Genomic DNA, 20,763 nt, shown 5'->3' with positions numbered 1-20,763 from the left:
TCAGATTGAGATCCCCTGCACTGCAGGATGTGCTGATTTAATCCACTTCCCATCCTAACCAGAGACTTTACCTTCTGCTGTGATAAACCAGGCACTGGGAGCTTCTTCATTCAGTTTTGAATCCGGAGGAAGAGTCAACTTTAATAAAAACTGGATTGTCTGGCCAGGAGCTACAGTTAATGAAGGAAGTTGAACCTTTGGTGCAGATTTAGGCAGTCTTGGAAGGTTTGTTATTTTATCCTTTTGTACAGGCAGGTTATCTGGAACATCACATGCTTCTGGCTTCAGGATAGGCAACTATCAGTAGAAATCAAACAAAATGCTTATTTTTATTAGTACTGAAGATAAATGGGCTTTCACAACACAGTCACAGTTTCAAAGTGACATATTATGGCTATTGGCCTAAAACTTTCTGACAGAGTGCAACAATACTATGATAAAAAAGAAAAAGGGAAGGACAAAATGTTTCCTTAAAATTAAAAAACCCTGATTAATCCAAATAAAAGCAATATTTACTCTTAAAACCATAAAACCCACAGCTACTTTACAGAATCCCTTAACTAAAATTTTTTACAGTTGGAATACATTTTTGCTTTAAATAAAATGTAAATGTATTTCCTTCTAATTCCAGTATTAAATTGCATGCTTCAGTAATAAAATCCAGGATTTTAACTGTGCACATTGCACAGTAAAATAGAGGAAAATTTCCAGAAAAGCCACCAACAGGTTAAATGATATGAAAATTTAAACACATACTTAGACTGTGTACTATTAAATGCAAGAAACATATGAGAAGACATCAGGACCATTATGTCATAAATATAGGTATATATATATTTGAAAAAATCATTAAGACATAGTGGCATTGTGAGGTGGACATGAGCACAAATTTGTTTACAATCAAATAAAACTCAATTATGACAGTGGTTTTGATTTGACAACTTGAAAGCCCATTATATATCTTGCTGTAAGTCACTACCTCCCAAAATCATCTCTTACAGCTTAATTACAGGGCTTGGTAATTGATTTCACTTCCCTTTTTTACAAAGTGTTCATGAAATGCTTTTCATGCTGAAAAACTGGGCTGTACCTCTTAATGACTCACATTTCTGTATTAACCTTTTCTAGAGGGTTGTCACTTTCTGTTTTCATGCAAAAGTTGTCTTTCTGAAGACTGAGGCTTTCAACAACTGTGCTAACAGGCAATGTTTACTTGCCTGATCATCACAAAAACATCCTGTGAATACAGCTACTGTATCCAAAGTCAGCTGTATAACTTTTATAACAATTGCTGAAGTCTGTAATAGTAATTTATATCAAAAGACACCACTATCAGCCTGTTTAACAAGTATTACTTGCCATGGAAAGAATTTTTGTTTCCAGATCCAGCACTTTAATCTGATGATTATTTGTGTCTGCAACATACATCAGGCGGCCATTTTCTTCAACACACAAACCTCCTGGTTCATTGAAAGCTGACTGTGTAAAGCTGGAACCAACAACATTGCCTGCTTCTCCTGTGCCTGCCAGGGTAGCACAGTTCTTCATCTTGGGATCCACAACCTTAATCTAAGACAGACAAAGACAATAAAAGCTGCTCTGAGAAAACCAAGCAGGATTTAGATGTTCTGTATTATCTCATATCCCACATTTCCAGTAGTCAGCACTGCTTTTTGAGTACCTCAGATACCAGGTGTGCATCCTAGAGGCTGTGTTATCACTCTTTACCAAGGAACACGTCCCGTCTTTCCCCATCCGGACCCCCTCATGGACTTCACTTCTTCCTTTGGTCTTCACTCAGGGCTCCCTCCCATAACTTTGAAAGTACCTACCCCTCTGCTATAAAAGTATGCTGGATGACTTGTTTTTCTAATGTTTGCTGGCTTTCTAGAAACATTGCAAAACAGTGAGAGCATAACGAAATTGGCAGGCTAACTTGTAGATTATTTTTCTTCTACAAATAGATGGGCTTCTTTTCAAAGTAATAGCAAAATAGTTTATAATGTTTTATACAAGATCTGAAACAAAATATAATTTGCCTTAAAATGTAAATTAGCATTTAGTGTAATATACCTTACTCTTCAAACCAGATTACTTCTCTTTTAGTGCATGTAGTCAGTGTACAGTTAAAAACCTTCTAGACATGAATGCTTATATAACATCACATAAGAACGATCACGCAAAACAATGTCTCTTATCCCAGAGTTCCAAGGAGGCAACCCCCAATACTTCTCAAAACTTGGATGGCTTTTTTAAGGGAACAGCAAGTCCTCTTGCCCTCTCAGTTTTATCAAACCTACAGTATATTCCTGACTAAGCACTCCTAAGCTCTTTCATTGTAGTTCAGCATCTTTGGGAAGGTACATGGAAAGCCTTTAGTCGGAACTGTAACTTGGCACTTTGAATTCACCTTCCCCAAGAGACCATTGTATCAACACAGAAGAATGTGACAGCAAAACAATAGTAAAGAGAAGGATTCATAAGGGAAGGAAGAAAGGAAGGAAGGAAAGAAAAAGAACCCACAAAGGAACTCGTGTAATTCATTTCCTCGGCTTAACAGAATTAACCACAGTCTTTGTACATTACTAAAATAATTCTCTGTAGTAATAAAAATTTCCAACTCTGTATATAACAAGTTACTATACGCTTACCTTATGGTTATAGGAATCTGCCACATAGAGCAGCTTTCTTTTCTTGTCCCATGTTACTCCTAAGGGATGCTGCAGCTTTGCATTTATGCCTGCTCCATCCACATCACCAAAGGCAAACAGATTCTGAAAAATTATTTTATTTAATTAATACATTTGATTATTCAATGTGGTCATGAATTTAAATGACTGTAATTAAATGGAAATTCACTAACTTAAAAAAAGAATCAAGACAATTTCAAAACAAGGATACTGAAACTTGGAAGTGTGGATGCTAACCACACAAATGGAAACTCTCACAGCTAAGTTATAAATATGAATCCAGCTGATTTAATGACCACACAATGCTGAATCAAATTGGCTCTCTTAAGAATAAGTGAAGTAATTTCTTATCTAAGGAGCAACAGCCTGCACTACCATCTGAGCGTCACAACTGCCACACATTTGCATTCCAAGCAGTGAAGTTAAGAAATTGATGGCCATGGAAACTGATTTACCCTCTCACCCCAAAAGTGGTTCCTCCAGGTCAGGCTTGAGAAATATTAGTAGGGCAGTGTGGGGAAGTTTGAAGTGATTACCAATGGGTCTCTCTCTCCTCCTACAAGGTGCTTCACTGCCCCGTCCTTGAGCGAGATGGTTCGCACGGTGCTGCTCTCGCTGTCGGCCACGAACAGGCAGTTCCAGGGCTCCTCAGGGGCCAGGGAGAGCCCCGAGGGCTGGGCAAACCCTGCCTTGTGTGGGTAAGCGTTGTTCCTGTTCTCCTCATTCCCACTCCCAGCAAAGCGAAGGCAGACTCCTTTCTTTAAGTCACTAAAGGCAAATAGCACCCGATTTCAACCATGAGTTTGAAATAGCTCAGACAAGATGAATAAACAGAAGCTACAGAACAGGCACTCGTGAGTTATAAAACCAAGTGGAATGCAGCAATGAGGAATTGCTCAATGCCTTGTGCTAACTTTTATATCACTTCAGTACATTATTCATTACTAGTTACCTCAGTAAATGCAAGGAAAAGTAACACTCAATTATATGAGTGTATCTTACCAAGGCATAGCTGTATAGCTACGGTAACATCTTTCATTTCATCTAACAGATGTGGGAAAAGGAGACAGACTTTTAAGCATACAAACCTTTAAACTAAATTATTTTCAGTTTAATTTGATTACCTCTCTCTTTGGGCTCTGAAAGCTGTTTATCAAGACAAGCAGCAACTTCACATTTCTCTTAGTAAGTTGCTTACCTTCCCTTTGGTAGTTTTCCACCTTCCAACATCAGTGCCCATATCTGATGAATGCCTGCCATTGCTATCCATAACACATCATCTTCCTGTGTTCCTGAAACTTTTAGAAAGGGACACAAAAAATCAGATGAAAAAACCCCATTTTGCAAATGTTTTACAGAACAAAGAAATCATCAAACCAACTCTGCTGACCCCCCTTACTTCAGCTTATCTTCCCTATGGGGGAAAAAATAAAACACAACCAAAAAAACAGAGCAAAAGAAAGAGAGAGAGAGAGAGAGACAGAGTCTTTAATCTACCAAAACTTGCTATTTTTCTTCTTTTCTTCTTGGTATTTTATTCCCAGGGGTTTACAAATTGTGTGTTTAATATTCCTACCTGACAAAGGCAACGTTTCAAGTGGGATTTGCTCTTCGCAACATTCTGCTATTGTGTCTGTTTCGCCTGTTATTTTTGATTCATACCAGTCAACAGGTACATACCTATCTTTGCTAAGCATGGTTTTGGGGTATGCAATCTTGATTTTTTTTTTTTTTTTACTACACTAGTGACAAAATTTGATACTACAAAAAACTACTGGGTGTTGTTTACAGGTTTTGAAAGAAATAACCATGGCAGTACCATTGTACATTATACGCAGAGGACATCATGTTTGAAGCTAAGGGTCACTGATGCTCGCTCTGCAGAGCATCAACTGCAGTTTATTTAAACAGTAAATGTGACGTGGGCATTTCCTAATTTCCCCCTGAAGTGACCACCCAGTTTCCAAGTTGTTCTCCCTATGCACATGTAAACGTGGTGTCACAAACGCAAGATGCAGACCTGTGGAACAGTGACTTTCTGATCAAGAAGTGTTCAAGTATGTGTCAAGCATCTATTTTTTTCAACTTGAAGTATAAAACTACTATTCAGCAATCCAAGTCTATAAATAACTACACAAAGTTTGCCCAGATAATACTTCACAAAGAAAACTATACAAGGGAAAATTGAAGAACATAAATGTGCTCTATAGCTTTAAACGTAATCACATTACAGCAGTAAAAAATGCATGAAGGAAGATTGTGAAAGACAATGAAAAAAACTCCCAACAACCCAAAAGCAAAATAAATTTACTTATTTTAGTCTTTCCTGAAAATCTTAAGGAACACAAAGCTGACATTCAAAAACTGCTTTAAAATGGGGACAGTATTATCTTTTTAACACCATCCCATATAGTTATAAACAACATTAACAAATTTTTTCTAAATAAATGTAGAAGGTATTGGAACAACCATCAGCCACTCAACAGAAAAATACCTTCAAATTGCTCACAGAAACTTTTTATTCACATGAACTTAAAAAGCATTGTGCATCTCAGAGCTGTTCCTGAAAACAATCTCATGGATAATTCCCCTCCCTCTGCCAAAAATATTCTGGAGTTTCAAAATAAAAGCAATGTTATGTGAAACGCTTGCAAACATTTTAAATCTGGCAAGTTAGTCCAAAAAATGAAATTACCACCATTCCCCAACAGAGATTCTGCTGTTCTTCTTCTAATCCTAAATCTTTTCTACACTATGCACCACAAGAGGGGAAAAAAGGCATCCTTCTCTCTCCAGAATTAACTTCTTTATACTGTGAGCTCTCTTCAGAACAGTACTGGTATGATTTTAACAGAGCTTATCACCAGCATTTTCTGTTTCTTGGATCAATATACAAGTTCCCAAGACTATCATCAAAGTAATTCGGGTAACTCTTTTCTGCACCTCCGTGCGGCTCCATGTTGTTACATAAACTAGAGCACCAAAAATGAAAGTCAAACTTGCAAAGTACCTAATAGCTTTTTCTTGATCAAAAAACGTTTGCAAAATAAGTTGCAAAGCACACATTTTATAAATTACCAGAAATGCTACCAAAGCTCCAACAATGCCAAAAACACTCCAGTATAAAAACCGAAAACAACACCTCCCCGTCCCAAAGTCTCACTTTTTGATTAGAGCTCATTTCTAAGAGATTTAAATTGAGAAAATAGGTTATGAAATCATTTCTCTACTTCCTATATAGTAACTGCTCAGCCTCAGAATTTTCTATTTCCATTATGCATATCTTGCACTTTCAGATGTTACTATTCTAAGTATTCCAGAATGAAAACTGTTAAAATCACTGGTCTATTCAGAAAGTGAGCTTTTTTATCTTGCTATGCTTTGCAATTCATTCTGAGTGATCTCAGAAAGTTTTGTTAATTATTTAATATTCACTTTATCCACCAATTAAATGAAAGAGTCAGACTTGAACTGAGCACTGTTGAAAAATCTGTTCTGTTCATCTATCCAATTCTCTAACACCACATACTGAAAACACCCCTGTAACAGCTAGATGTTGAAAAATTGAAAAGGCTTCTTACTCTAATTCTGCATACAGCAAGACTTATGAAATATGAGAAAAAAGTACCAATATTAAATTCAAATTTTAGTGACTATGGAAGATTGATAGAGAGAAGATCTCTTCTTCAACTAGAGAACAAGGCTGTAAAAATAAGTAAGAGCTCCATAACTGTCATAAATTTTAACACAAATATTTTCTACCGGATGGCCATTAGAACAAAGAGAATGGATGCAAGCATGGAAACAGCACACAGTCTTTGGGGAATTGTGGAAAATACGTCAGAGCTTTAATAAAAAAAAATTACCCAAACCCAGAAAATTAATGCTACACAGCTAAGGTATTCTATCACACAATGGTCCTCACAATGGTTTAATGTTTTATGTTCTGAAAAAAGAGGCAGAAAAACTTTTTCTTTCATGACAGAACAGTTTAAGGACATTACTATTGTTATTCCCGTACATTTCTTGCAGGAGAAGGGGGCCAGGGAGAGCCAGAATGCTAAAATTATGGTAATGCCATTATTACAATAACTCCTTATCATGAATGGAAAGAATTTATTTCTAAAGAATTTATTATAAAACAACATAAGAGAACAAAGCAATTCTCTTACATTTATTCAATTAAGCACCACATTCCAACCCATCTTGAGCTGTTTTAAAAATGCAGTGTAGTTTCTCCTTATTAGGGTATGTGCTTTCTTATCTGTAGTGTGCCTGTATCCAAGCGAGGTATGGCTTGCAAATGGGATACACTTGTGTTATAAACATTCACTAATAGTGAACTACAGCTCTGAGTACACAAACATTCCCCAGTGTATGATGCCTCAGTTATTGTACAATGCTGGAGCTCCTGAATCTGCCTCTGCTCGACCTGTGTGTTAAAAATTCACAGTCCTGTCTGTTCACAGGCACATCTTCAAACAGTCACTAACACTGCTGACCATTACAGGTGAGTCAACCTGAATGCACAGAAATTACTTTGTTTGGCACCAATCAAAAGTAGTATCCGTTTGAAGGGATTCCATTCCCAGGACTATCCACACTTCCAGCTTTCCCTGTCTGGGACTGCATGCTTCCAGCCTGGGAATAAAAAGCCTGGGAATCAAAGTTATATTTTGTGGCTGGCATCACTGACATTTTCTAAATAGACTGAAGTCTGAAAATATTATTCCTGTCTACTAATTTTATCTTTGAAGAAACAAAAAGAACCTAGGAAGAAGTCTGTTGGTACACTCATCCTCTGGAAATTCACAAGGAGCAAAAGGGGCTACACAACACACCCTGCAGTCCACAGATAGGCACGAGCACAGTGAATGCATGTCTCACCTGCTCTTCAGTCAGTGGAAGTTCAGAAAATTAAATGCAAATCTGACAGAAGAATAGAGAACCAGTGTTCTTCAGTGAGACACACACAGCAAAGCTCCAAAGGAATACTTTGGCAGTGAAGTCTGGACTTTTTAAAGTACACATCATCCTTTTTGGATGACTAAAAATCAGTGTTCTTCTTTTCTTTCTGTGCTACCTGGCACTCTTTCACACAGTGTTGCATCATGCAAACAGCACAACCCTTTATGAAACAAAATGCTTCTGAAATTTTCCTCCTTAGTTAACACACCTTCCCTCTCATTAAGGGAAATCCTTGGACTTAGATACCAAGGGGTGTCTTACAGTGGGAGATAATAGAGAGCTAAAAATGATGACTGTAAGGAAGTACTTTTTATTTCTTTCCCAAGTTTTCTAACTCAGGCCTTCTAACTGTAATAGCAGTAAATATTTCCAAAAAATCCCAAGCAGAAGAGATAGCATTTGCAAACATAAAAGAACTAATTTGGATTATTTAGTGTTGGGATACATCGCTATAACTACAGAAGGAGCTAAGTCTGGGTATGTGTTTTACTCATTCCTAATTAAGCACAGCAAACACACACACTTGAGGGTACTTCAGCACCACAGTCTCCCTTGACTTCCAACACCTGCATTCCATATTCAAAAGCACATTCAGCCTCAAATAGTTACCGTTAAAAAACGTGTCTCCTTCTGACCCCAGCATGCCTGACAAAGCCTCTCTAACACTTGTGTGTTTTCAGCAGTTTTGCATCTGAAATTAAGAATTGATACACCAACTAGTCTATAGAAATCTGATGTTTAATTTAAGCTTCTTTATCATGAACATAGATTTAATTCACAGAATGAGACTATAGACTGTGGAACCATCACTATAGAGAATGAAAACCATCACTCCAGGTACAAACACAACACTTTTTTTACAGAAGGCAGTTTCAAGTCAAGGACTTCAAAAAGATTCTAAATTTGACAGCTGCTAGGATGTCAACCCTGCTAATCCAAATGCTTCTTTTCTACTGCAGAAAGTAATCATTGTCATTATGCATTTCCTCAAGACATAGAGAAGTCCAACTTAGAAAAGCAGTCTGTCAAACTCAATTGAGTAAGATTACTGTTGAATATTCAGTCACTACACTCCCATTATATCCTTACATCAAGACTTCAGTCTTTGAATGTCACAGGCATGTTTATACTAAAATACTGACATAAGTCCCTCATTTCTTGACCTGTTTCTATAATGAACATGTGAAATACTAATAAGTTTTGTTACTACTACTATTCAGCAATACTTATAAACCCAAAGCAAGATGGGGTAATGTCCTGCTTCACTGCACTCCTGCCCTGTAACTACTTAATTTTCTATTTCTCAAAAGACTTTTTCACCTAAAGCAGTTCTTACACAGGAATAAAACCTTATTATATATCTTTCACTTTACTTCACCCCTCTCTTTAATGAAGTTACTTCTTCTTTGAAATTCCAAGAATCTAAAATAAAAAATAATTGCTATTTACAAGTAATTTAGGATCCAGCTCAACAAGGAAAGACAGGCAATGTAGTTTTTTGTCAGTGATGTCTCTTAACATGATTTTCTGTGGAACTAAATTTGTATAAGGGCAAAGCCAAATGGGGTATCTTTAAGCTTGTACTTTGCATAGGAAACTGCTAAAGAGATGAGCAGGCCTTTTGCATTCCAAATAAATCCACATTGCTACATCATGCAGTCATGTCATATATGCATGTATCTTTGGAAGAATTCAAGCTTTGATTTGTCCAGAAAAATGGTTCTAAATTAATGCCTGATGATAGCAAAAGCAGCTCTTTCATTTTCAGCTACAACCCAGGAAAATTCCTTTCACAGGACAGTGACGGCCAGAGCCTCAATGACAGAATGAGACCAGACTAGGAGGAAAAAGGGTGACACGTAGAAGAAAGCATCTCCTCAAGATACAGACAGTTCAGACATAAACACCCCATGTATAATCTGAGCTCAAGCAGGAAGTGCTAATTGCTTACTGGTTAAGTGATTTTTAAAATTTTTTTTACATTAGGAAAGAATCACCATGAGTAATACAGGGAAAAAAAAAAGTGTTTGCTGTGGAATGCAGTGGTACCAAATAACCCTCTAGCAGAAACACAGAGAAGGATGAAAAATATCTTACATACTTTTGCCTTTTAAGGGCTATAAAAATTGCACCAGTATGGTAAGGTACTGTACTTTCATTTAAATCAGATCTACATAATACTTAAATTAGGTAAAAATTTCCAACAAGTTTACTGAAAGCATGGTCAATACTGTACTTGGGACTTTCTATAAATAGATTACAATCATGCAGTTTAAAACCAGATTTTGGAATGTGAAAACACATGGTTATGTCACCAAGCACAGGTCATTGTCCTGCTCCTTCCAGCTAGAATGCAGCTATCAAGAACATTTCACGCTCAAATCAACTGTGCATTAAAGTATCACTTGCTTTCAACACCCACTAAATAAAAATAGAAGGGCACAACAGAGAAAGCTAAAAAAGCACACAGTAATTTTGTAACGTATTTTTAAGCCTCTGTCCCTTCCCTTCTATTTCCCACACAATCTATATCAATGCAAATTTCAGCACCAACCTCAGCAAAGCCAGAATTTAAGCCATGGAGTTCATTCAAGAATTTTCAGAACACAAGCTCAGTGGCCACAGCCAAAGAAATAAAAAAGATCACAAGGAAGAATACTCTGTCTGAATCCTACCATATGTTTTGTCTCCATTAGCTCCCCTGCCTCAAAGGAAGACATTTGTGCCAAATTTCATTTAAATGGTGTTTCACACTCACTTAATCTCTGTCTCAGACTTTGGCATCTGTATAGAACAGGGCAACAAAAGTCTACTTATGAAAATATTATGTGGATACTTAAAAGAATGCTACATACTATCAATTCTGAATATTAGCTTATCCATGTCCTCAAACTTTTTCTCAGTATTTTCCATTTCTCAACCACCTATATACTAAGGTTTTAAACAAAAAATTAATTCTTTCAATTGATCAATAGATACTCTAAACTCTATGTAGGAGTGAACTCAAGAAATGTCAATGATAGAGGAAAAAACTTTCTCTCAAGAGGCAATCTTTCCTCTTTGAGACTTTGAAAAAGGTCAGAATAAGCTTTTTAATAACCTGCTTAAACATTTAAACTTTCTTTTTCTGCTTAAACATTTAAACTTCCTTTTTCTCCCTTTCATGTTCTGACTAGCATGGCTTTGGACACTAAAATGAAACTTCCAGAAATAGCACTTGTTTAAAAATTATGAAATCCATATTTAAAAAAACAACTAAAAATCTATCTTCTGAAACTGCACAGAGTTTGTGCTACATAGATCTAAAGAAGATGGGAAAGTGTGATGTTAGCTACCACATGACACACCAGTTAACACAAAACTCAAACTTTTAAAATTTGCAATAATGAACCTACGTTGTTGAAGTACGTTACCTCCTGCAACTTGCACAGAGAGATATAAGCATATGTAAAACAAGGACACTGCTGTGTGAATGCAAACAAAAGTAATTTTTGAAACTCTCATAAATTACCTCACCCATCCAAATGCCTAAAGACACTGGCAGGTGAGTTTTAAAATTCTGACAACAGGGTAGGAACTTGTAGGACAGCACTCTGAGAGGCACGAGTGCATTCTATGTTATACTGCAGAGGAACAGAAGATCCCACTATGCTCAAGCAAGCTGCAGCTTAGCAACTTGCAACTCAACAATACAACCTTGGCAAACTCTGCTGCATTGCTGGCAAACTGTTTTGATGTCTGGTAGCAAACTAAAAAGTCACTGCAGCTTATGACAGCAAAAAATACTTGCTAGACTTGCACTGCAGTCCTGGTTCCTCATGCTCTAGGACAGATTCCTGTTCACATTCCACTCAATATAACTGCTCATTTTTACAACTCTCTCTGGTTATTATAATTCTCTAAAGAATTTTAGAATTTACTGCTATTACAGTAATGTATATTTTCCCCCATTTTATCTATTAGGCTTATTACCCTCTCAAAAAAAAAAAAAAGAATTCAAATTGATTTAATCTCTGCTTAACTGACAGCTTATATTATATTTTGTAGCAATCTAAACAGGCAACTGACTAGTAGGTTCTAATTGAATATGAAAAAAATCGGCACCGGTCTGAACAAAGTGCATTCAGAAGATCTGATTTCTATGCAAATGCTTATTAAAATTCAGCAGTCAATGCTGAGCAGTACAGATGACTAATCCTCTACAGGTGACTAACTCAGTAAATACTATGTTCATGTTGATAAAAATTATCATATCAATTAACATTTAACAAGCAGAGCTCTCAAAACTAAAAAAACCATCATATTTAACTACTGACAGAAGCATAAAAAAGCATCATAAAAAATTAAAATTATAGTATACTTTGAATAGCTCTGTCAACCAGCTCAAGTTTCTGAAGTACTAATCAGTTATTAGTCTCCTCTTTGCTGATCTGTGAAACAGCTCTGCAATAACATCCCACAGGGATCAGCTTTCTGGTTCAAGATCTCTTGAAAACTACACCATCTAGCCACACAAGTCTCCCAGTTCACAAAAGGAAAAGCAGATTGTACAAAATTCAGTAAAAGTCATGCCTGCATTAGTAGCAGCCCACATCCAGTGAGATTCTCTTCCAGGTGTTCCTCCTTGATCTTCCAAGTAGGATTCCATATGCTTACCACAGATTGTAAGGGTTGCTGACCAGACCTTTGAGAAAAGGCTTTTTTTTTTTTTTTTCCACAAGACACGTTAATAGAACTGTTAAATCTGAAAACATATCCCAGTTGCTTCCCCAAGTACTCAAGGCTGCTGGTGGTACTCTGTCTATACTGACAATGTCTTTGTACCAGAAGATTCTACACTGTCAGCATTTCTGAATCAGCCTCAATGACCTGTTGGACCAAGGCCAGAGGAGGCCACAAGGATGAGCCGAGAGCTGGAGCAGCAGCTCTGTTACGGAGACAGGCTGAGAGAGTTGGCGTTGTTCAGCCTGGAGAAGACTCTGGGGAGCCCTTAGAGCAGTACCTAAAGGGGTTAAAAAAGAACTGGAGAGGGATTTTTGATAAGGGCATGCAGTGGTAGGACAAGGGGGAATGGCTTCAAACTGACAGAGGGCAAATTTACATTAGAAATTAGGAAGAAATTCTTGACTGTGAGGATGGTGAGGAACTGGGACAGGCTGCCCAGAAAAGCTGCGGATGCCCTGTCCCTGGAATTGTTCAAGACCAGGCTGGATGAGGCTTTGAGCAACCTGGACTAGCGGAAGATTTCCCTGCCCATGGCAGGAAGGTTGGAAAAATGGTCTTTAAAGTCCCCTCCAACCCAAACCATTCTGTGATTCTACGTTCCCTTACACTTGAGCGTGTTTTCCTCCCTCATAACTGACACAAGATTTTAACAAATGCTTCCACATCAGTAAAATATTATAATTCACTAAACTTGCAAAGCACCTCTAATTTCAAGATATTAGAGGTAAATCATGCTACTTCCCCACCCTGTTCATCTGCAGATTAAAGAAATCCCAATATTGGAAGTCAATTTTTCATGTCTGAAATACCACCTATGGGTTTTATGTCACATCAAAGCATTGTTCTGTCATGGTTAATAAATTGGCATGTGCAACCTCTAAATTACAACGAAACAGAAACATGAGAAAATTGTGTTTCAACTCACAGTCAGTAACAACTGAAAACGTGGCAGTGTTGAGATGCCAGGCTCAGGTGTGTGTTCAAAGTGAACTGGGAAAGAAAGCTACTTAAGTCCTCAGAAGGTGATCCTTGTATCCTATTATGCAAAGATTTATTTCACCTCCTGACACTTGCAAGGTTTGTGCTGAGGTATTCCTCTCCTATCTGACTGACTCTATTGTGATCTTGAGGCTAAGGATTTTATGTCACCTAAACAGGAATAAACAAAGGTCCCCAAATAAAATTATTTTTATTTCCTAAACTCAAATATTTACAAGTGGTCAGACACATCTGTATAGTCAAAGAAAGGAACTTCTAGACAATGCTCACTTCCTGTAAAATCTACCTGTTGATCTACTAAAAAAAAAAAAAAATTTACCCTCAGATCTACTGATCCTGGCTTAAAGCACTGGCCTAAAAAAAGCAATCATGATTTCCTTCTGTGTTTGGATGCAGTAACTACAGAACTTTATGCAAAAGAATTTTTCTTCCATCAAGTAACATTTCGTGATCCAAAGCAGAACTGCAGTTACCATTTGCAATTGAAATTATTGTGTTTTGGACTCAGTTTTATATTACACCTTTACCTTTTCTATCTCAGATTAATACCAAAACAGTAAAAAATTTAGCCAACAGTCACACGTGTAAATATGAGATGTTAAAGCTCAACTGATACAGTACTTGAATTTCCAAAGACCACATCCCACGGAGAGCTGATAGGCTGTTCTTCTCCTTTTGCTCCTCCTTCCTTATCAACACCTTGTACCCCAATGCCTGCTACAGTGGTCACCATCTGCGACTCCAGGTCAATCTGTGTGAAGGAAAATGACACATTAAATGAATGTATGAAATTCACTTGACTGAAGTTACAGATAATTTGAGCTAGGTGTCAAAACCAGAGAAATCCTAACAAATATCAGGCATTTGTTTATGTAAGAAAACAATTAATTTTACCACAGTGCTTGTTGATGGACAGGGAGTATGGGGGTGGGGAAGCAGCAGGCAGCATGAAAACAATGTACCTGGAACTCTATTCCACGTGCAACAAAAATTAACACTGCTCTGCCAGCATTTGCTCAATGGCTGTACAAGAAAGCATCACAAATTTCTGGATAAATACTTAGATAAACTGATGTGGATGTTTTATTTTAAAGTTATATACGAATATGACATAAAAACTCAGATACTGTAACAGTATTTCCTATCGCCACATAAAATAATCTGTACAAAGGCACCCCAGATGGATTAAGGGTGCACCTCCTCTGATCACAAATGGGATATTGGTGAGGACCCGAGTCCGAGATCTTCTGAGATGCACAGAGTACTTTAGATAACAAAGCAATATTATATTCCATCACCAAACTTAACTTCTGATTATCCTAAATTTGACCTAACCTAATGTAAGATCCAATTCCTACATGCTAAAACGTTGCAAGTTCTTAATCAGAGAGAACACACATGCAGCCAGTTCTGATATCAGGGCAGTTACCTGTGTTTTAGAAACCCAAACAGCCAACGGAAGTTTGGATATTCACTGCACCACAGCAGTACAATAACTTTAGATAAGAATCTGATACTACTGGAAGTGAAACAAAACCAGTTTTTGCTTCCAGGACTAAGAATAGATGTTTCTCAAAATAGGAAAGTAAGAGTGACTAGGAAAAAAAACCAAACCAAAACCAAAACCCTGTTATGCTATAATAAGTAGCCAACCTCATCTCCATTAGCAAGGAAACACAAAAGTATACGTTCAAAAACCCTGCTCAACAGCATTTCTTTATAAGATAGTGGACCAAATCTCCTTTCTGATGTTATTTGGAGAGTAATTCGTGTGGTGTAAACTTTCACCTGTGTAAGTAGAATAAAGTGTAATAGATTAAACTTTGAATTTCCTTATGGAAAATTTACCTTTCTAATTAGGTGATTTTCTGTATCAGCTATATAAATAATATTATTTTTTATAGCGATCCCTTGTGGTGAGTTGAAAGCTGCCTCTGAAAATCCTCCATCTCTCCTTCCACTGTTTGGACCTGTAAATAAAACACAGCAAACTCAAAAGTAATTTTTGAAAAAAGTCACCTTAAAAATAAAGTGCATACATTTAAACCTCTAGGATAATTACACATTCCAAGAGCTGCTTTCACAGCACCTTGTACATTTTACACTATTACTATTTGGAGTAGTCTCATTTTAGCCTCTGTGCTACGTAATAAAAACAGCCTGGTGCTATTAAGTTCGTAACTCATTCTGCAAAAGTTCTCTGCTTAAGCTCATATTTTAAAGAGAAGTCTTAATAGGGTTCTAAAATGTTCTAGAGGAGTCCTAATAGGGTTCTAAATTGCACTAAAGGACAACAGCAACAATGGAAAACAAAAATAAAAAACTACAGCTTTTTTTTTAGTCTTGACTACATCAAAGCAAGCCAGGAAGAAAAAAAAGTCCAAAGCTCAACTCCATTTCATTGGTCTAGATTTTGTTGTAATCACAAATGAAACCAATATTTGATTAGCAACATTTTCTCATTAAGAACACTAATTAGGAAAAAGGTGATAAGGAACTAATTACACAAAAGAACAGTAAGAATGATGGAGTGACAGACTTCTGCATAGAACAGTCAGGAAATAGAAAGGAACATAACAGTGTGAAGGTAAGCACCGTATTTCAGAGGAGGTAGCATTTAAAGTGCATTAGCAGGATGTGTCAGCAGAAGACATTTAGGTATGAGTTATGTGTGTACCATGATTTATGATGCAAATAACAATTTCAACCTTTGTGCATGCCCACATTTATTACTGCATTATCAACTTCATTACATTATTTTCTGCCCACTGAATCATTTAACTGAGTCACTGAAATACACAAACTTTTACAACCTCCAGTCAGAAATCAATTTAGACCTTGTCAGACACAAAGGACTGAAGTACTGGTGTGTCAGATTCCAGTAGTTCCCCTGTGAGTGAGAGGGTGCACATCCCCACGGAAGGGATTAGCACACCATGCCACAGGAAGGAGGGTGCCAGTTTGGAGCTTAGGACACTCCTTCTGAATTCCTGTTTAATGACTGTCCCAGAACACTAAAGGGTAACTTGTAGCCGGAAAATTCATCTCACATATCAAGCAGAAACCAAATTCTCTCATTTTTGTCATGAGAAATTCTCTTTGCACATCCTACTGGAGAAAGGTATTTAGACTAATGCCTTAATGATAAATCAGATTAACTTGAATAAATAGCCTGTCTAGCCAATGCAGTGTTACTTCAAATAGCAAATAGAATTTTTCTTCCCTTCCTTAAACAGCAGAGTCACTGGTATTCTTATGAGATTTGTAGGATCCTGCCCTGGGGCAGGCATTAGTCAATTCCAGACTAAGTAATACAGGACACATCAGCACACAGGTCCTGATTCTGAGACATAAACAAACCATTGTTTTCAATAATTTGAGGATACAACCACTTCTTAAATTTGTCTATTACGGTTGTCCTAACAGTTACTGTGGTGGTGCAAGTGGCTGCAGCCACCCTGACCCCTGAGGGTAAAACCAAAACCAACTTCCAGTGGTCAGGCACCGAGGTTCAACAACTCACTCTGCAGTTAGGATGAGAACCCATAACCCCCCCAGTTCTGTGATCTACATGTTCCTATATGATTGGTTCATGTTTTCCACTCCCTATTTTATATATTAATTATATATATTAATCTCATATATTAATTATATATGTTAATATTAATTTCCCTTAGTTAATATGCATAAGTTCCAGAAGCGTCTGTGTTAATCGACACCCCATTGGTTCCTTCCCTAAGTCCCTCCTCTGTGTTAATCCCATTGGCTCCCTCACTGTACACCCCGCCTCCCTTGCCCCATCCCATTGCCTGTATCCCTTATCCCCGCCTTTCCCCATCCCACTATAAAACCCCTGGACGCCCTCAGATTTTCGGCTCTTCGTCCCTGTCCCATCAGCTGCGTGGAACCTATACGAGGAGTCCCCTCCCTTCTTCTTTGTCTCTGCCTGTGTGTCCTCCAAGCAGCCCAGGAGTAGCTCCATCGGGTGAGGAGCTCACTCTCTGAACCCTTTCTGTGTTCAGTGCCACCTTGTACAGGGCAGTGCAGCTAAACCTCCGGGCTCCTTCTCTTCTGGCTAGCATGCAACCCATCAGGTTATGTACTCGGTGGACTAAGATGTAACTTTGACCATTTTAATAGGTTTTAAAAAACCCCAACGCTGAATGTTTCATTTGTGAAACAGTAAGCATACAAAGAGTGTGCAAATTGTCTTCATTTGCATTGTAAAGCAGATTGTTACTTCACAGAAGCAACTATGGATGTTCGTTTTCTAAAGCTGAAATGTTACTAATACAAACATTGTAATAAATGTAACGAAATTTAAAATACTTTTACTATTTTCATAACTTGTTCATACATTATTATCTCAGTTTTGATGAGAACACAGGTCTTTTTACACGTACTAAGGCAACTGCATTTTCAGGTGCCTGTGTTCTTACTGGAATGCCACTGTTCTTAGTAATTCTCTGCTTTTGAAACCAGAGGAGATCCTATACAGGAATGCTCTTCCACTGAAAAAACTCAATAACCAAACAAAAAAACCAACACGAAAAACCTTTCCTCGCAACACCACCACAACAATTCAACATTCGCTTCTATTGGAAAAGGAGGCATTACAGTCTCTTGTCTTTTCCCTACCTTGCTGCTTGATGTAGATGTACATCCTTTATATCTAAAACCATTTGCAACTCCTTCAGAGGAATACAAAATGCATTTTTATAATTCATATTGGACAGCACATGAAAATATGAACTTTAGTCAATGAAGCAATGAAAAACAATTAGGCATCTCCAACAACTGCATTAATGGTCTCTCACATCATGGTCTTACACCCTATTCCCCCAAATCCAGTAAAAACAATTTTAGCAGAAAACAGAACTCTGGCAATGCTTACAAACTGCCAGGTCCTCTATGGTGACCTGTTTACTCACTGCTTTTCTTATCCCACATTGTTCCCCACTGCTTTCCCCTGCCCCGAGTCCTGGCCAATCCCTCGGGTTCTCCCTATTGGTTCCTGTACCCCAACCCCGCCCATGTACTGCCCCTGGGCCCCTGAGAAAATCCCCCTGCTCCGTGACCACGAGGTCTCTCTCAGGCACTCTGCCTCTGGGAGCCAGTGAACCAACATGAAACAACAGAGATTCCCACTGGAGAGACCCTTCTTGCCTCCTTTGCCATCACTGTGTTGTAGAGCTCAGCTGGCCAGAGCAGAAGCTCAGGGCTGTCCAAAAAGGACTATGGGAGGACAGAAAGGCTGCCCTGCCCTAAGCAGCCCAGCTGTGCTCTCCAGGAAAGCTGCAGCTTGCTAAACCAAACCTAGCACTGCAACAGTCCTCTAAGAAAAGAGTCAGCCCAGGAGGCACAGCAAACATACCCTACTCAGGAACTGAAATTGCTATAATAAACTTACATATATATCCTTACCTCCAATAGTGTGTAGAATTTGTCCATTTTTACGAGTAACCAAAATCCTGTGATGTCCAGTGTCTGCTATGACCAACCTTTCTCCTGAATCATCTACAGTCACTTTGCCAGGAAACAGCAGAGGAGAAGGTGGAAGGGAGTCTCTGTACAGCTTTATTCCAATGTTGTTTTCTTTGATTTGTCCTCTTTCCTTGTAGAATTTCAGTGTTACAGAAGTAAATAAAAACAATTTCTCTCTGTGTCCCTCTCCAACAAGAGAGAACAGCATATTTCCACGAGGCCCAAGAATGACCAGAGTTGGCCAGCAGGACACTTCTAGTTCATGCCACAGTGTTGCATCTGCATCATTTACTACAGGGTGGACAATGTTGTATCTCAGAATGGCACTTTTAATGTTATCCAGAACTTTTTCATTTGGGAATTTTGCTGAATGAACACCAACAATAACAAGACCATCTGCAAAGAAAAATGAAGTTGTGCATTGAAACGTATTTGAATAATAAAAAAAAAAAAAAGGAAAAACGAACCATGGTTATGTCATAATGTGACTGACTGCTTCCCAGAATGAGAGAGGATTTGAACAAACAGAGAGCAATTACATCTCATTAGGAATATAGACAGCTATATATAGAAAATACTGACACTCAGAAATAACACTCAGGTAAAATATAGAAAATACTGACACTCAGAAATAACACTCAGGTAAAATTACCAAGTTTTAGGACCATTACTTCCCCAGCTGGTTGACACAAACTCTTCTTAGTTCCTGAACCTCTACATACTAAGCTAGAAATACTTTCAAAATAGTTGTGGGTAAGTTGTAGCTGTTCAACTGATACTTTGGGGTTTTTTAAAGATACTTAGGACAGACACCTCTTTGCCTTCTGATTTCTATATACAACTATGGTGTTTTAGACAGTTAACCAGAAACCACAAAGCTAACACCAAAGTGTGGAATTCTAGCATCACCTGGACATATCTTCCTCTAGATAAACAGTAAAACATATAACGCATAGGCCTCTGAAATCAATACAGTATTCTCTATTTCAAATAAAATGGCAGCACTGACAAGTATGACAAAATGACAACACTTGTTATAAACAAGGCAAGCTTGAATATAACAATTTCACAATTAAAAAATTAAAAAGTCACTATAACTGATACGGTCTTATCAACTCTACTGGAGCAGAATGCTGCAGTATCAGACAGCTGAAGTTATAGTATCATTAACTGTTGAAATCCAAGCAGCAGGTCACACATTTTATCTATAAAGGGATCAGAACCAGCACTTACATTTGTCCTTCAAAAACATCATTAAAGCTAGAAAGACAATTCTATAGTGAACACCTGAACAGCATAACTAAGGTACAACATCCCCTCATGCGGAAAACTCCTGTGGAAATGATGGATGCTATGCTGAGAAATAACAATATGCACTCCCTTTGAAACACTTTGTTTGAAGGATTACAGCAGAGCACAACACTGGATTTATGCCAAGCTATTTCTGAATATTAAAAAGTACTTCCTCTTATAGAAGTAATTTCTGGACTGCTGATAACATGAACTGAATATGCACTGGGGTTTAAAATAACCTTCTGAATGCCACTTGAAATACAGAAATAGCACCACTGAAGATAGCAATGAGAGCATATCAGATAAAGATGCCGGGCGACATTCAATCCTATGGAAAGCAGTCTTCATTCTGAAACAGGTCTCCTGAAGTTCCAGACAATAGAACTATGGCACATGTACTGGAATATTTATAATGATTTAGGATCACCCTAACATTACAGCCTCCTGTGTTTTAAACTTCTCCTGTCTGGTGATCACACAGCTGAAGTTTCAACATGCTCCATGTAAGAAGGCATTTGAATCACATTAAAAAAAATCATCAGGGTGTGTATGTACACAGTACGTATGTACACAATGTACAGTCAATTATATCAGTATTGAGGTT

At 37.8% G+C, this 20,763-nt stretch overlaps 1 protein-coding gene across 1 annotated transcript in view; it reads right to left on the bottom strand.

The window, feature by feature from the left end:
- Positions 1–20,763, bottom strand: part of NHLRC2 (NHL repeat containing 2) — a 33,835-nt gene that overhangs the window by 8,390 nt on the left and 4,682 nt on the right. Inside the window, exons 3-10 of the mRNA XM_042019347.1 lie at positions 18,807–19,262; positions 15,231–15,352; positions 14,004–14,133; positions 3,889–3,988; positions 3,227–3,458; positions 2,652–2,774; positions 1,360–1,569; positions 72–297 (exon numbers count right to left, since the gene is read on the bottom strand). Coding sequence (XP_041875281.1) covers positions 72–297; positions 1,360–1,569; positions 2,652–2,774; positions 3,227–3,458; positions 3,889–3,988; positions 14,004–14,133; positions 15,231–15,352; positions 18,807–19,262 — 1,599 coding nt within the window. The remainder of the gene's footprint in view (positions 1–71; positions 298–1,359; positions 1,570–2,651; positions 2,775–3,226; positions 3,459–3,888; positions 3,989–14,003; positions 14,134–15,230; positions 15,353–18,806; positions 19,263–20,763) is intronic.

Source organism: Corvus kubaryi, unplaced genomic scaffold (genome assembly GCF_017639235.1).
Source record: "Corvus kubaryi isolate FWS band 111438036 unplaced genomic scaffold, C.kubaryi_AGA036_p1.0 138, whole genome shotgun sequence".
NCBI lineage: Eukaryota > Metazoa > Chordata > Aves > Passeriformes > Corvidae > Corvus > Corvus kubaryi.
Note: the sequence above shows the minus strand (reverse complement) of the source record. Positions and strands in the feature narration are given on the sequence as shown.